We start from the raw sequence: 12,318 nt of genomic DNA, 5'->3' as shown, positions 1-12,318 counted from the left end.
GTTAATAGATTATCTATTACATCGACTTTCTTTAAATTTAAAACAATAATATTTTTACCATATATAATTAGGTGATTCTGAAAAAATATTGGAAAAATATTAAGATAGAAGTTAATAGATTATCTATTAATTAGATTCTCGTAAATTTGTATGTTGGTACTGAAGTTAATTCGATGATACACATCTTGGTAAGCCACACAAACAAACAAAAAAAAAAAAAGGAATCCCTAACTAGTCTCTTCTAGGACATTAGACAAAATTGAAACAATAAAATATTCCTAATTAATTACAAATAGATCTAAAATTAATTCTTTTTAATTAAATAGAAATGAAAATTACATATTTTATTAATCTGATATACTGTGATTGTATTAACTTATCAAAACTAAAACAATTCGGGGGAAACAAAAGTTAAGTTATACGAACATGATTCTTTTGAGAACCATATATTTAACCTAGATATACAACTTAGATTCCTCTATACTTTTAAAATTACATGAGGATAAAATTCAAATCAACACTAAGTGTAGATACATGCCCAAACTTCTCTATTGAAGGAGGAAAACTAACTAGAAATTTGCATCCACATTATTGGGTAATACACAAGAAAAACCAAGGTACAACTAAAACACAAAACATATGCAAATGATAACAAAGGAAAATTTAAAGCACCAAGTTAGGAGAAAAAGATAAGGAATAAAGTTATACAAATCATACTGTGACTGGTCTGATATTGAAATAGGTGCTAGTATCAATTTTGTGATATATTATTGATTTTGATGAAGTTGTAAATAGCACATACAAATTTAAATAATTTGAAAAAGAAACGAATGCGGAAAAAAGGATTCTCTTTTATATGAATTCTCTAAATTTTGACTTATTTGAATTTAATAGAATAATAATTACTTTATCAAGTTCCATAAACTCTCCTGCTACCCCTGTACCTCAATTTTTCTCTAAATGTCAGTACACAAAAAGCTTACTTGTTATGCAAGTTTTTCCTATATCAACCAAAAATCAATTAGGCGAAAAAAACCAACTAAAAGCCCCTTTTTTTTTTTTTTTTTTTTTACATGAACTTCTCTAATTTACAAATTAAAAAAATCTCAAAAATGTTTTTCAAAAAATTGTTCAAATAATCCATGCATATTAGGTAACAAATAAAAAGAAAATTCGCCACTGATAGAGTAATTTAACATACCTCTATTTGAGCATTACTGATTATTGGGATTTGTGGCACATAGGGAACTACGTCCCGACAAGTGTTCACTTCATGATTTGAAGAATTCATAGATGTATATATGAAGATGTAGAGAAACAAAATTTATTCAAAGGAAAGCTCAAAAACTATAATTTAGAAGTAATGTGGTTTGAGGGATGAAATATGGAGGTTTATATATAGGTAACTAAATTGAGAAGAGAGAAAGTATTTTTGAAATACATGGGGATGCAATTAATAGGATCAGATTTGTTGATTCTGCACTTTTAGAAAGAAAATAATGTCATTCTCCATATTTGGACGTTTTTTTAATCATAATTTGGTCAATTCTTTATTATTTTAGCATGTAGATAATATATTAGATTCTTATATATAAAATTCTTAAGTGTGAACATGTTTTTTTGGCCAAATTTCGACCAAAATATCGACCGCAAGGCATGGTCACTAACGTATTTGCCTTAGGGTGAAATTTTTTTTTCGACCTCACGTCTCGAATTTTCGACCATCACGCGGTCGAAATAAATTTTCTACCTAAATTACGAAAATAAATTTTTACCACACGTTATCGAAAAAAGTTATTTTTTATTTAAATATTAATAAAACATTTCGACCACACGCGGTCGAAAAATATTATTTATACACAAATATTATTAAAAGTTTTCGACCTCTTTTTTCGACCTCACGGTCGAAATACAATAGAAAATAAAAAATAAAAATAAAAATTTTCAGCATTTCGACCGCATGAGGTCGAAATTTAGCAATATTGTTGCCGATTTCGACCTCATGAGGTCGAAATTCAAATTGTTGCCCAGATTTTCGACCTCATGAGGTCGAAATTCAAATTGTTGCCCAGAATTTCGACCTCATGAGGTCGAAATTCAAATTGTTGCCCAGATTTTCGACCTCGTCCGGTCGAAATTATAATTTCTGAGTGCAATTTCGACCTTATGAGGTCGAAAATTATGAATATCCGGGTAAATTTTCGACCTCATGAGGTCGAAAATCTGGAAAAAAAATTCCGGAAGATTCGACCGCTTTTACGGCAAATTCACCCGCCAATCACACTCATCAACCAAATCAACAATGCAATTCATCAACACGTCCAATTCATCAAAGTACTTCTACAATCATAAACTTCACATTCTAAAATCAAATTCAACCTCAAGTTTCAATTTAAAGTACTTCTAAATATCCTTAAAACTACATTCAAATACTTAAACATTGTAAAGTTAAACAACCATAAACTACTTTCTACATTCAAACACTTAAACATCGTAAAGTTAAACATCCATAAACTACCTCGTACAATCAAATTCACCTTCAAAAGTACATCTAATTCGAATTAAAACTATCATAAAAAAAAAATATACATATCCAAGAAAACATAGCAATATTACAATCCAAAAGTATACGAATTAAAAAAGTCAACGTTGGGTGTTAGAGACATGATCCGATTCCTCCCCACTATCCTCATCAACAAGAGCATGAACTACGTTGTCTTGTGACCTACGTCGTCTATTGGACTGTGACCTACGAGCATCCCCGGGACACGGGGGAATATGAGAGGGCCCCGAGTTGAGTAAGCTGTCAATTTGGGCCTGCATATGCAACATCCTTGCCTCCGTGGAACTAAGTGTACTTGTTAGTTGACTAACTTTTAGCTTCATTTCTTGGTACTCCTTAGGATCCACTGCCCCTTCAGAAGTAGTACCTACGCCTTGAAGGAACGACGGAAATTGACGACATGCTCGATTAGGCATCCCATAGACTGTCCCATACCTTGTTGGGGGAGCTACCTTCTCCATCCACTGCTGAGCAATTATCTCGTTCGTCATCGACGTCCCGGCTGGCTGACTGGCACAATATTCCAACTTGTGTTGTTGAAACTCGGTCTGAAATTGAATTAAGGATGCAATGTTAGTAGGTAAATTTAGTTCAAACAAAAGTAGTTATTATTGTTAGTTAGTGACTTACATAGGTTTGTTGAGCCCTAGGCTCAATCCATTGTTCCGTACCATCGGCATTCTTCGCCTTCCTCGTGTGAGTAATCTTGAAGACTTCATCTTGAGGTACTTCCTCACCCCTCTCGAGCGTCTACAAATAAATCATGATTAACAACTAATTTCATAATTAAAGAAAGCTAGTGATTAGTATACAAATTAAAAAGAAGCATGCCAACAAGTTTAGTGAAGTTAGTGAAGGAAGGAAAACCATGCAGTGCAACTTTGTTTTTACTTAGATGAAGTTATTTTGGTTAAAAACCTTCAGTTCTTGTTGAGGAAAGAACTGAGAATCTCTTTTTTAAATTGTAGGAATCAAGACCAGCAAAAAAGCTGGTCAACCAGCAGAAAAAACAGCACCAAACTATTTGTAAGCAAAAAAATAACAGCACCAGCTGGTCAACCAGCAGAAAAAACAGCACCAAACTGTTTTTGGCTAGCTGGTTACAGGGAAACTGGTTACAGGGAAATTCGACCAAAAAACAGCACCAATCTTTTTTAGTGAGACTAAAAAAATAGGGAAATTCGACCAAAATTTTCGACCACATGCGGTCGAAAAAGGCCAATTTTCGACCAAAATATCGACCGCAAGGCATGGTCACTAACAGCTAGGGTGAATTTTTTTTCGACCTCACGTGGTCGAAATTTTTTGACCTCACGCGGTCGAAAAAACAAAGACCAACGAAAATTTTGGTCGAATTTCCCTGTAACCAGCTAGCCAAAAAAAAAAAAAATAACAGCAAACCAGCAGAGAAAAACAGCCAAAATAATTGGTAAATCAACAGGGAAAAAATACTAAACCAGCAGAAAAACAACACCAAACAAGCGAAAAAAACGATCTTTGCAAAAACAAACGAAGAATTGCAATATACTAAAATTCAAACAAACAAACACTACTCGCTTTTAAAAAATTTTAATAAAGAAAATGGAACTAAAAGAACCAAACCATGAGCTACTGTCTCCTTTATTCTATGTAATGTATCATCATGTTATTCAAGTGCCATTGATATCATTCCTCAACTTGAATCGCATATCTCGGTTAATAAGTACTAAGACCCATAGATGACCGGAAAGGAGACTACGCTTATCGTTCTTGAGTTATATTTTACTCATCTAAGGCTAATACTTGGGTTTATATGAAATAGCAGATATTTGCTTGTTAAATCAGATATATGCTTGTTAAATCTAAGTCATCGTGCAAGACAACCATTGTTTGTACAAGATCTCTTCTTGAATAAGTACTTTTTCTCTAAAACATTTGATTCAAAGTCGAAGAACATCTTGTCATCGAATGTATAACATAAAATAAAGAAGCTTCCAAATTGTATGATTGAAAAGAATTAGTTTAGTGTTTTGTTTTGTAGGAGTATTATTTTACCGTAGAGAACCAAAATATTGTATTGTGACTTTGTTTATGTCTTAAATACGGCATGTCGTTTTACTTTGTGTTGTCTATGTCTTAACGTTTGTCACTTCTAGTATGATAGATTATCTCTTCGACAAAAGGTCGAGTTCTGAATCTGGGTAAAAACTATCAAGCTTCACCGGATTTTGGCAAAAATGATACTTTCGGAAATTAAGTGAAAGTTGAGTGATTTTATGGTTAGAAAATAAATTTGATGGTTTTGTTGTGGAGTGACCTTTTGTGTAGTTAATTAACCCCAAAACAAAGTCCAACTAATAATATCCAATAAAACCATAAAGCTGCATGAATTCATCAAGTTTAAATGAAGAGAGTTGTGCTTACCTCCAAGACTTGGGCAGAGCTTGAAGTAAGTTATTAGCTTCATCCTCATTAATTCATGTTGTGCAGGACATAGCCCTAAATTAAGAACCTTGACAATCTAGCCAAATGTGAAACCAGCATACAAAATAGAAGTTTAATTGTTCAAAACCGTATTGCACAAACCTAAGAAATTGATTAGAAGATACAATGATCACCAATACAGATTTTAAGTTTCATACACTTTACTAGTAAGAAAAGCACTATTAGTTTCATAAAATTAAAACAAGAGTAAAAATAACTTGTAGTACTTACGGAATCAATTAAGTACCAAGCTAGAAAGTTGCTGTGTATTTTTTGACATATTTTAAGGACCACAAAATCTTCACGGGAGAAAAACTATGGAATTCCTTTGTGGTTCATTTCCTTCTTTTCTTCAATGTTGTTGCCAGCAGCAGCCTTATTTTGATTAGCTTTTTCTCCTTCTAATTCTCTAAACCTATGCAAATACCTCTTCAAAGGCTCAACATAATCCTCAAATCCTAAACTTCCCATAGCCCAACATACCCTTTTACATTCGGAAGTAGCATTGTCCATAATTTTAGTTGTGTCTTTCGGTGGTATTGTTTCATTTAAAGTTAGTAATTTCTCTCTTTCGGTTGATTGGTAACACTTTAAATTTTGTACTTTGTTGCGATCTATGTTTTGGATAGCAGTTTCTATATATTACCTGATTTTTTCATGCTATTTGTACCATATTCAGCTATGATTCATTTTTTTGCGCGGACTGCCCTTCTTTTGGGGTGGTCTTTAAATTTTGCCCCTCAAATTTGTGGTCTTTAAATTTTGCCCCTCATATTTGTGGTCTTTAAGTTGTGCCCTTCGCTTGAAAAGGTGGGCAAATACATGAAGTTCTTTCGAACCCCCGCTCAAGCATAAAATAAAAAAATAATTTCGCAAGGTGATCGGGGGGAATGTATGCCGGATCCGGCATACAATCTTTAAGGAAAAGCTAAAGTTATGCCGGATCCGGATAACTAAAAGTCTCCCCCATAAGGCAGAATTTTTCCTAAGACATAGTTTAGTTATGCCTTATGGGGCCATAATTTTAGTTAAGGCATAACAAAATTATGCCCTATAAGGCAAGAACTTTTCCTTAATGCATAGACTTTGCCTTATAAGGCAAAGTTTAAGTTATGCCTTAAGGAAAACTTTCGCATTATGGGCATACTTTTAGTTATGTCTTTGGGGCATACTTTTTAGTTAAGGCATAACTAAAAGTTTACCTTGAAAAGTAAAAAAAAAATATATATATATATATATATATATATATATATATATATATATATATATACATATATTTTTAGTTGATAAAAGTATAACTTTTCAAGGGAAAATTTTAGTAATGCCTTAGCTAAAAGTGTGTCCCATAAAACATAACTAAAAGTATGCCCCATAAGGCGTAAGTTTTCCTTAAAGTATAACTAAAAGTTTGCCTTATAAGGCAAAATTTAATGGGCAAACTTTTATGCCGGATCCGGCATAACTTTGTGAAGGAATTATCAAAGTTAAAACGTTACATCTTTGGATATTCACTTAATAAGGCATAAGTATCTAACTGTAACTAAAGTCTAACTTTGGTAATTCCTTCAAAGGTAAAGGGGGCATAAAGAAATTTAACTCGCCTTGCGAATTTATTTTAAATTTTTGTTCGTGTGGGTTCGAAAAACAAAACCTATGGATTTTAGTCGAAGGGCAAAATTCTAAAGATTCTCAAATATGAGGGACAAAATTTAAAGACCACCCCAAAATAATTGCCAAGGAAGATAAGGCTATGATTCAAGTCCTCTTAGTTGCTTGTTCCCTAGTTTCTGCATAAACCGATTTTTACGTGTCCCGTAGTTATTTTTAACATCTTGGAATGATTCAATTCCTCTAAGTTTCTTGTTTAAGATTTAGATTTCCCTTGATATTTATATATATAATTTTTAATTTGACTATTGTTTGCCTCATTAGACTTAAACAGGAGAAAGACACGCCACACCTTATTTTTTTGAAGGTTATATGGGTAAACATTCTCGTTTTTTTATTCTTTTATCCGTTTCCTCTAAAGATAACTCCTTCAAACTATACCGTGTTAATTTTATTTTGTTGATTCGAATGATATGAGAATTTTAGCACTTCAAATGGCCTCTGCAGAACAAAGAAAAGCCGATGAGAATGTCTTGAGACCGGTTGAAAAACAAAAGGTGTGTCATTCATAGTCATCTCTCTCTCTCTCTCTCTCTCTCTCTCTCTCTCTCGCTCTTTCATGTGTTTGCGTGTATTTATTAATTTATTGAGGATATTTGCATAAGGTTCTTCAAAACCAAAGAACTTGGGTTTTACGCTATTGTTGGTAGCACAAAGTAAACGGAATACTCATGTTGATGTTATATATCCGGAGGAGAAGGAGGAAGCCTTGAAAAAGATTCTTGAGCGGCCGAAAAGGGACATCGATGCCAAGCAAAATTAGCGGATATGGAAATAGCGTAACTTAAAGGAAAACTAAAGTTATGAAGCCCTTGGAGGCAATGACGAAGAAGAGACACATGTACAACTATTTCATATCTAAAATGAACATGAAACAACTCAAACAATAGCAATTAGGTTCATAAGGAAAATAGCAATGAGGGCTCAATTTTTTCAAACTCTGATGAAACTAGATAACTTAATTGCAAAGAAAGTGTCTCTCTAAGTAAAGCAAAGAGATGGCAACAAAGACAGTAATCCTACAAAGAACTACACAACAACAACAACAACAACAAGGTATGCTTGCAAAGCCTCAAAGTAATTTACAAGTCGCAATACCAGCTAGCCCAAAAAAAAAAAAAAAAAAAGGCAAACGAGCAGAGAAAAACAGCCAAAAAAATTGATAAACCAACAGGGAAAAAATGGTCAACCAGCAGAAAAACAACACCAAACAAGCGAAAAAACGATGCAACAAAAAAAACAAACAAAGAAAAAAAAAAAAAAAAAAAAAAAAAATTAAAAACAACAGCATTGCCTAACAAAGATTTGTTTTTCTTCTTTTTCCCACCTTGAGCATTTAAACACTTCAAATCGAAACAAACCAAGAAAGCAACGAACAACCAAAAAAAAGTCAGAACCGACGAAAAACAAAGACTAAACCGTTTTTAACCAAAGAACCCAAAAAAATATATATATCAAAGCAGCAGAGAACTAACGTAACCAAAGCAATGGAAAGATAAAATTGAATAATAGACAACGAAAGCTAAATAGGTTTACATACCTGCTTCATCCTAACATCCTCATGGCTGGTGGCCCCACTAGTGTGTCGAAATCCACCCTTATCGGAGGCCCTGGCCTTCTTCCCATTTTCGCTTTGCTTTAAAAACGTCGGATCAGTCGCCCAGAAGTGCAGCAGTATCTTCCAGTTATCATCACGGATCCACTTAGGCTGCAAGACTTTTTGACGGGCTCTACGTAACGCATGCTTAAGTATATTCCCCGCCTTTTTCTCGAAATTTTGCGCTACTAGAGTCTCATGTTCCGGGTTCCAAAAACACTTTTTCTGCAACGAAATTAAAATGTTTTCAGTAATATATATGGAACATTCCATAAACAATCAACATATAGTTATATTATTTTACTATAAATAATAAATACCCTGAATTCTACAAACATCTGCTTCTTCAGATCCACATCCACCTTGCCCCAAGACGGAATGGCGCCTCTATATAGTGATTTGACTGACTGTGAAACCTTTTTTGTTGCTTTGCACGGATAGAAGCTGCATCAAAACCAAAGAATTTATTTAAATATTACCTTACACGTTTCAGAATAAAGTAAATAACTTAAGAAAATTCAATATAATAACTTAAGAAAATTCAATATACTTACCCGTATCCAACTGGCTTGATTATGAGACGACCATACCTATCAACTGTCTCAACATCTCCTGGTCGGGGAGGTTCTTCGTCAGAATCAGAGCTGCTTTCGTGAGGCTCCGACGTCACAACATTTGGGTTATATGAGGTCGATGGCTGTGACGTAGTCGGGCTGGGTGTAGCAGTCGGGGTACCGCTCATATTCGCGCGCTGTGATGCATGATAATAATCTGGTAGGCCATGTGAGATAGTGCGAGGTGTGGCAGGGGACTGAGATCGACTCTGTGGTTCTGTTTGGCCCTGAGGCCAAAAAAATGGGCGTGCTGTCACCTGACGGGTCGGCTGACTCCATGCCAACCCATTGAATTCCTCGTAATGTGGCAATGGAGGGCCACGTGGTGAGATGTACGGGAGTGGAGATCGATCTCTCGCTGCAGAATCCTAAGGGTTCCGGCACTAGGCCCTTCCGGTGGTATAAACGGAGGCTTCTTTTTTTGACTTTTTTGGGGCTTTAGCAATAGCCTTGCCCCTATTATCACCCGCCATCTACAAAATAAAAAAAATAAGGTTAGAAAAAATGGTGAACTAGATAGACATACTAGTACAGAGAAGAGCAAAACAGTGTAATTTGTATACCAACTGTATCAGTTACAAATCAGTAGCAAGGGTATGAAAATATGGGCAGCAGGGGTATGAAAATATGGAAAACAACAGGAATTGAGTGATGCATCAGCTGCTACTGATCAACACAAGATGCAGCAGAGAAATAAGTGCAGAAAGCCAAGAGGTTTTCAGCTGTAGAGTGGCAACATCATAAGCTACATAAGCAGTTTTTTTCTATGCAGGAGGGACTAACAAGAACTCTATCAAATTTTGATAATGCTACTCTGTTGTAATTTGCAGGAACTGTTTATATTGCAATATGTATCATCGAAATTGCAATATAAAAGCTGCACTCAAGATAAAAAATAAAAAATAAAAAAATAAGTCAAAACTCATATTTCCATGCTTACTTGTGAATGTGCTGATTCCAGATAGCTGAAGTTGCTTTCAAGAAAAGGTTGCTTTCAAGCCTGAAAATGAAAAGTTGTTTATGAAGCCAATGCTGATGAAAAGATAACATAAGGTATGGTATATTAACATTGAGTGAAGAAACTGATATTGGCATTGAAGATTAATTTGACATTTGTTTCATAATTGCAGGTCCACCTATAATTAACAGAACTATATTTGAGGAAATCCTTTCCCAACCTTGAACAATCATGACTCATAATTGCATAAAATTATCAAACAAGACACAACACGCATAACTCGTAATTGCATAAAATTATCAAACAATACACAACAAGCATAACTTGTAGTACAAATGGAAGCTTAAGTATTCGAATAGTAATAAGTCTTACATTAATCAAATAAATAAAACGACACATATTTAATAGTTCTAAAATGAAAAACATGCTAATTTTCATCACTTTCTTCGTCGTCTGAAGATTCTCCCTCGTCGGTTGTTTCACTTTCACCAATTTCAGCATTTTCTTCTAAAACTTCATTAACTTCTTCTATATCGATTTCTTGTAACATATGTTCTGCATGCTCCAGTTCAGTTTCTAACTCAGGGTCGACTATTTGGTTAATGTGTGTTGTGTCGTCATTCTGAAAGGCAGCAGGCAGGTCATTCTCAACTTCCACACGACCAACAGGCTTGGTTTTAATAACCACCCACCAATCTGACTTATCTGGTCGCAATGGATAAGGGACATAGTACACCTGCTTAACGGTGTGTGCAATGATGAAAGGATCATAAGCTGCATACCTCCGTGTGTGATTTACTTCAATGATATTAGAATCTTGAAGTACCCTCGTACCTCTTTTTGGGGTTGGATCAAACCAGTTGCACCGAAACAAAACAATTTTTTTTCTTGGCCAACCAGAATACTCTAATTCTAAAATCTCTTCGATTACACCAAAAAAATCAACACCATCAGCACCTTTAACCCACACACCACTGTTATTAGTTTTCATATGGTTAGCACATTCTTGGGTATTAAATTTGAAACCATTAACCACATATTTGTCCATACAATCGGTACCAATGGGTCCCCAAGATAAGTCCTTCAAAAATTGTTCATAAAAACCACAAGGTGTATTGTGAACCTATCAACAGTTAAGAAATAGAAAGTTAGAAATAGTAGATTTCAAAACTTTAAATTCTGTAATTATGGTAGCTTTGTGTTAGAAAATTATAAAACTTACGTAATTTTTAAACCACGTTGCAAATTGGTCGTACACTTTTTCCTGGCCATGTATCTCCACAAAGAGACTGTGCAACAAAGTGGTATTTAGGTTAGTCGCTTTTACATTTTAAATGAATAGTTTCTGCAATTTCTTTTCAACTTACTCATAATAAGGTTGAACTTCTGGGCAATTTAACAAGATATGTGTGGATGCCGATTTATCCTCCATTTGATTCAATGGTCTCACACGCCGTTTTGACCCATCACCTGGTCGATTAAAGATCGATATCGGCTCCGGCAAAGAATTATTCACACCCCCGTCATAGTGTCGATTAGGCCTGTTTCTCAAACAAGCCACATCGTTCCCAAAGTAGTAAGAACAGAAATGAGATGTTTCCTTGGCAAGGTAAACTTCGCACATTGATCCTTCCACTTTCGATTTCTGTTTGATAGCCCTTTTTAACTTACCAATACACCTGCATTTCTATTGTGTTATGTATGAATTTAAAAAAAAAAAAATTGAATAGATAGGAATAAAAAGTTAGTCAATACCTCTCGAAAGGATACATCCACCTATATTGTACTGGGCCTCCGAGTCGGGCTTCGTATACAAGGTGAACGACAACATGTTCCATCACATCAAAGAACCCCGGAGGAAGAATCTTCTCCAACTTGTTTGTGATAACAGTAATATTATAATCCATCCGAGAAAGGTTATCTTCCCTCAACGTACTAGAACACAAGTCTTTGAAGAACAAACTAATTTCTGTCATAGGTTTCCAGATTCGTTCAGGCAAGCCACTAAATGCAATTGGGAGTAAGGTTTCCATGAAAACATGACAGTCATGACTTTTCATCCCCTGTATCCTCCCTTGGTCTAGATCAACACGTGTTCTAAAATTTGATGCATGCCCATCCGGCATCTTCAAGTCCGGACCCACTCACAAATCTTATGCTTCGCTCGGTTGTGAAAGAATAGCTAGCCTTAGGCTTGAAGAACTGTTTTGTTTCGCTGCAACTCTAACTCTTTTCGTCGACAATACTCGTGCAAGTCCATTCTAGCCTTAACATTATCTTTGGTCTTATCCTTCACATCCATCACTGTGTTAAACAAATTATCAAAGTAATTTTTTTCAATGTGCATGACATCAAGATTATGTCGAAGAAGATTATCCTTCCAATATGGTAACTCCCAAAATATGCTCTGTTTTGTCCAGTTATGGTAAACCCCATACCCCTCAAACCTGTAAGG

The 12,318-nt window shown here is 34.8% G+C and overlaps 2 protein-coding genes across 2 annotated transcripts; both read right to left on the bottom strand.

The window, feature by feature from the left end:
- Nucleotides 1–2,287: 2,287 nt before the first annotated feature.
- On the bottom strand, nt 2,288–9,255 carry LOC132056904 (uncharacterized). The gene is made up of 6 exons (XM_059449304.1): nt 8,846–9,255; nt 8,612–8,735; nt 8,235–8,516; nt 3,194–3,313; nt 2,649–3,111; nt 2,288–2,470 (listed from the first exon to the last, which is right to left on the bottom strand). Exons 1-6 carry the CDS (start codon nt 9,031–9,033, stop codon nt 2,388–2,390), a joined length of 1,260 nt encoding a protein of 419 aa, XP_059305287.1. The 5' UTR covers nt 9,034–9,255; the 3' UTR covers nt 2,288–2,387.
- Nucleotides 9,256–10,290: 1,035 nt separating this feature from the next.
- On the bottom strand, nt 10,291–11,993 carry LOC132057825 (uncharacterized). Its single transcript, XM_059450421.1, has 4 exons — nt 11,619–11,993; nt 11,231–11,542; nt 11,086–11,152; nt 10,291–10,986 (listed from the first exon to the last, which is right to left on the bottom strand). The coding sequence occupies exons 1-4, from the start codon at nt 11,987–11,989 to the stop codon at nt 10,291–10,293; spliced, it is 1,446 nt and encodes a 481-aa protein (XP_059306404.1). The 5' UTR covers nt 11,990–11,993.
- Nucleotides 11,994–12,318: the final 325 nt, after the last annotated feature.

The sequence above is a fragment of the Lycium ferocissimum genome, chromosome 5 (genome assembly GCF_029784015.1).
Source record: "Lycium ferocissimum isolate CSIRO_LF1 chromosome 5, AGI_CSIRO_Lferr_CH_V1, whole genome shotgun sequence".
NCBI classification, from domain to species: domain Eukaryota; kingdom Viridiplantae; phylum Streptophyta; class Magnoliopsida; order Solanales; family Solanaceae; genus Lycium; species Lycium ferocissimum.
Note: the sequence above shows the minus strand (reverse complement) of the source record. Positions and strands in the feature narration are given on the sequence as shown.

Coding starts and splice junctions, on each gene's coding strand:
- LOC132056904 (XM_059449304.1), bottom strand. CDS start 9,033: ATGAGCGGTACCCCGACTGCTACACCCAGCCCGACTACGTCACAGCCA. Junction 8,736..8,845: donor ATCAAGCCAGTTGGATACGG/GTAAGTATATTG, acceptor GTTTTGATGCAG/CTTCTATCCGTGCAAAGCAA. Junction 8,517..8,611: donor AGATGTTTGTAGAATTCAGG/GTATTTATTATT, acceptor ATTTCGTTGCAG/AAAAAGTGTTTTTGGAACCC.
- LOC132057825 (XM_059450421.1), bottom strand. CDS start 11,989: ATGCCGGATGGGCATGCATCAAATTTTAGAACACGTGTTGATCTAGAC. Junction 11,543..11,618: donor TGGATGTATCCTTTCGAGAG/GTATTGACTAAC, acceptor ATAGAAATGCAG/GTGTATTGGTAAGTTAAAAA. Junction 10,987..11,085: donor CAACGTGGTTTAAAAATTAC/GTAAGTTTTATA, acceptor AACTGTTGATAG/GTTCACAATACACCTTGTGG.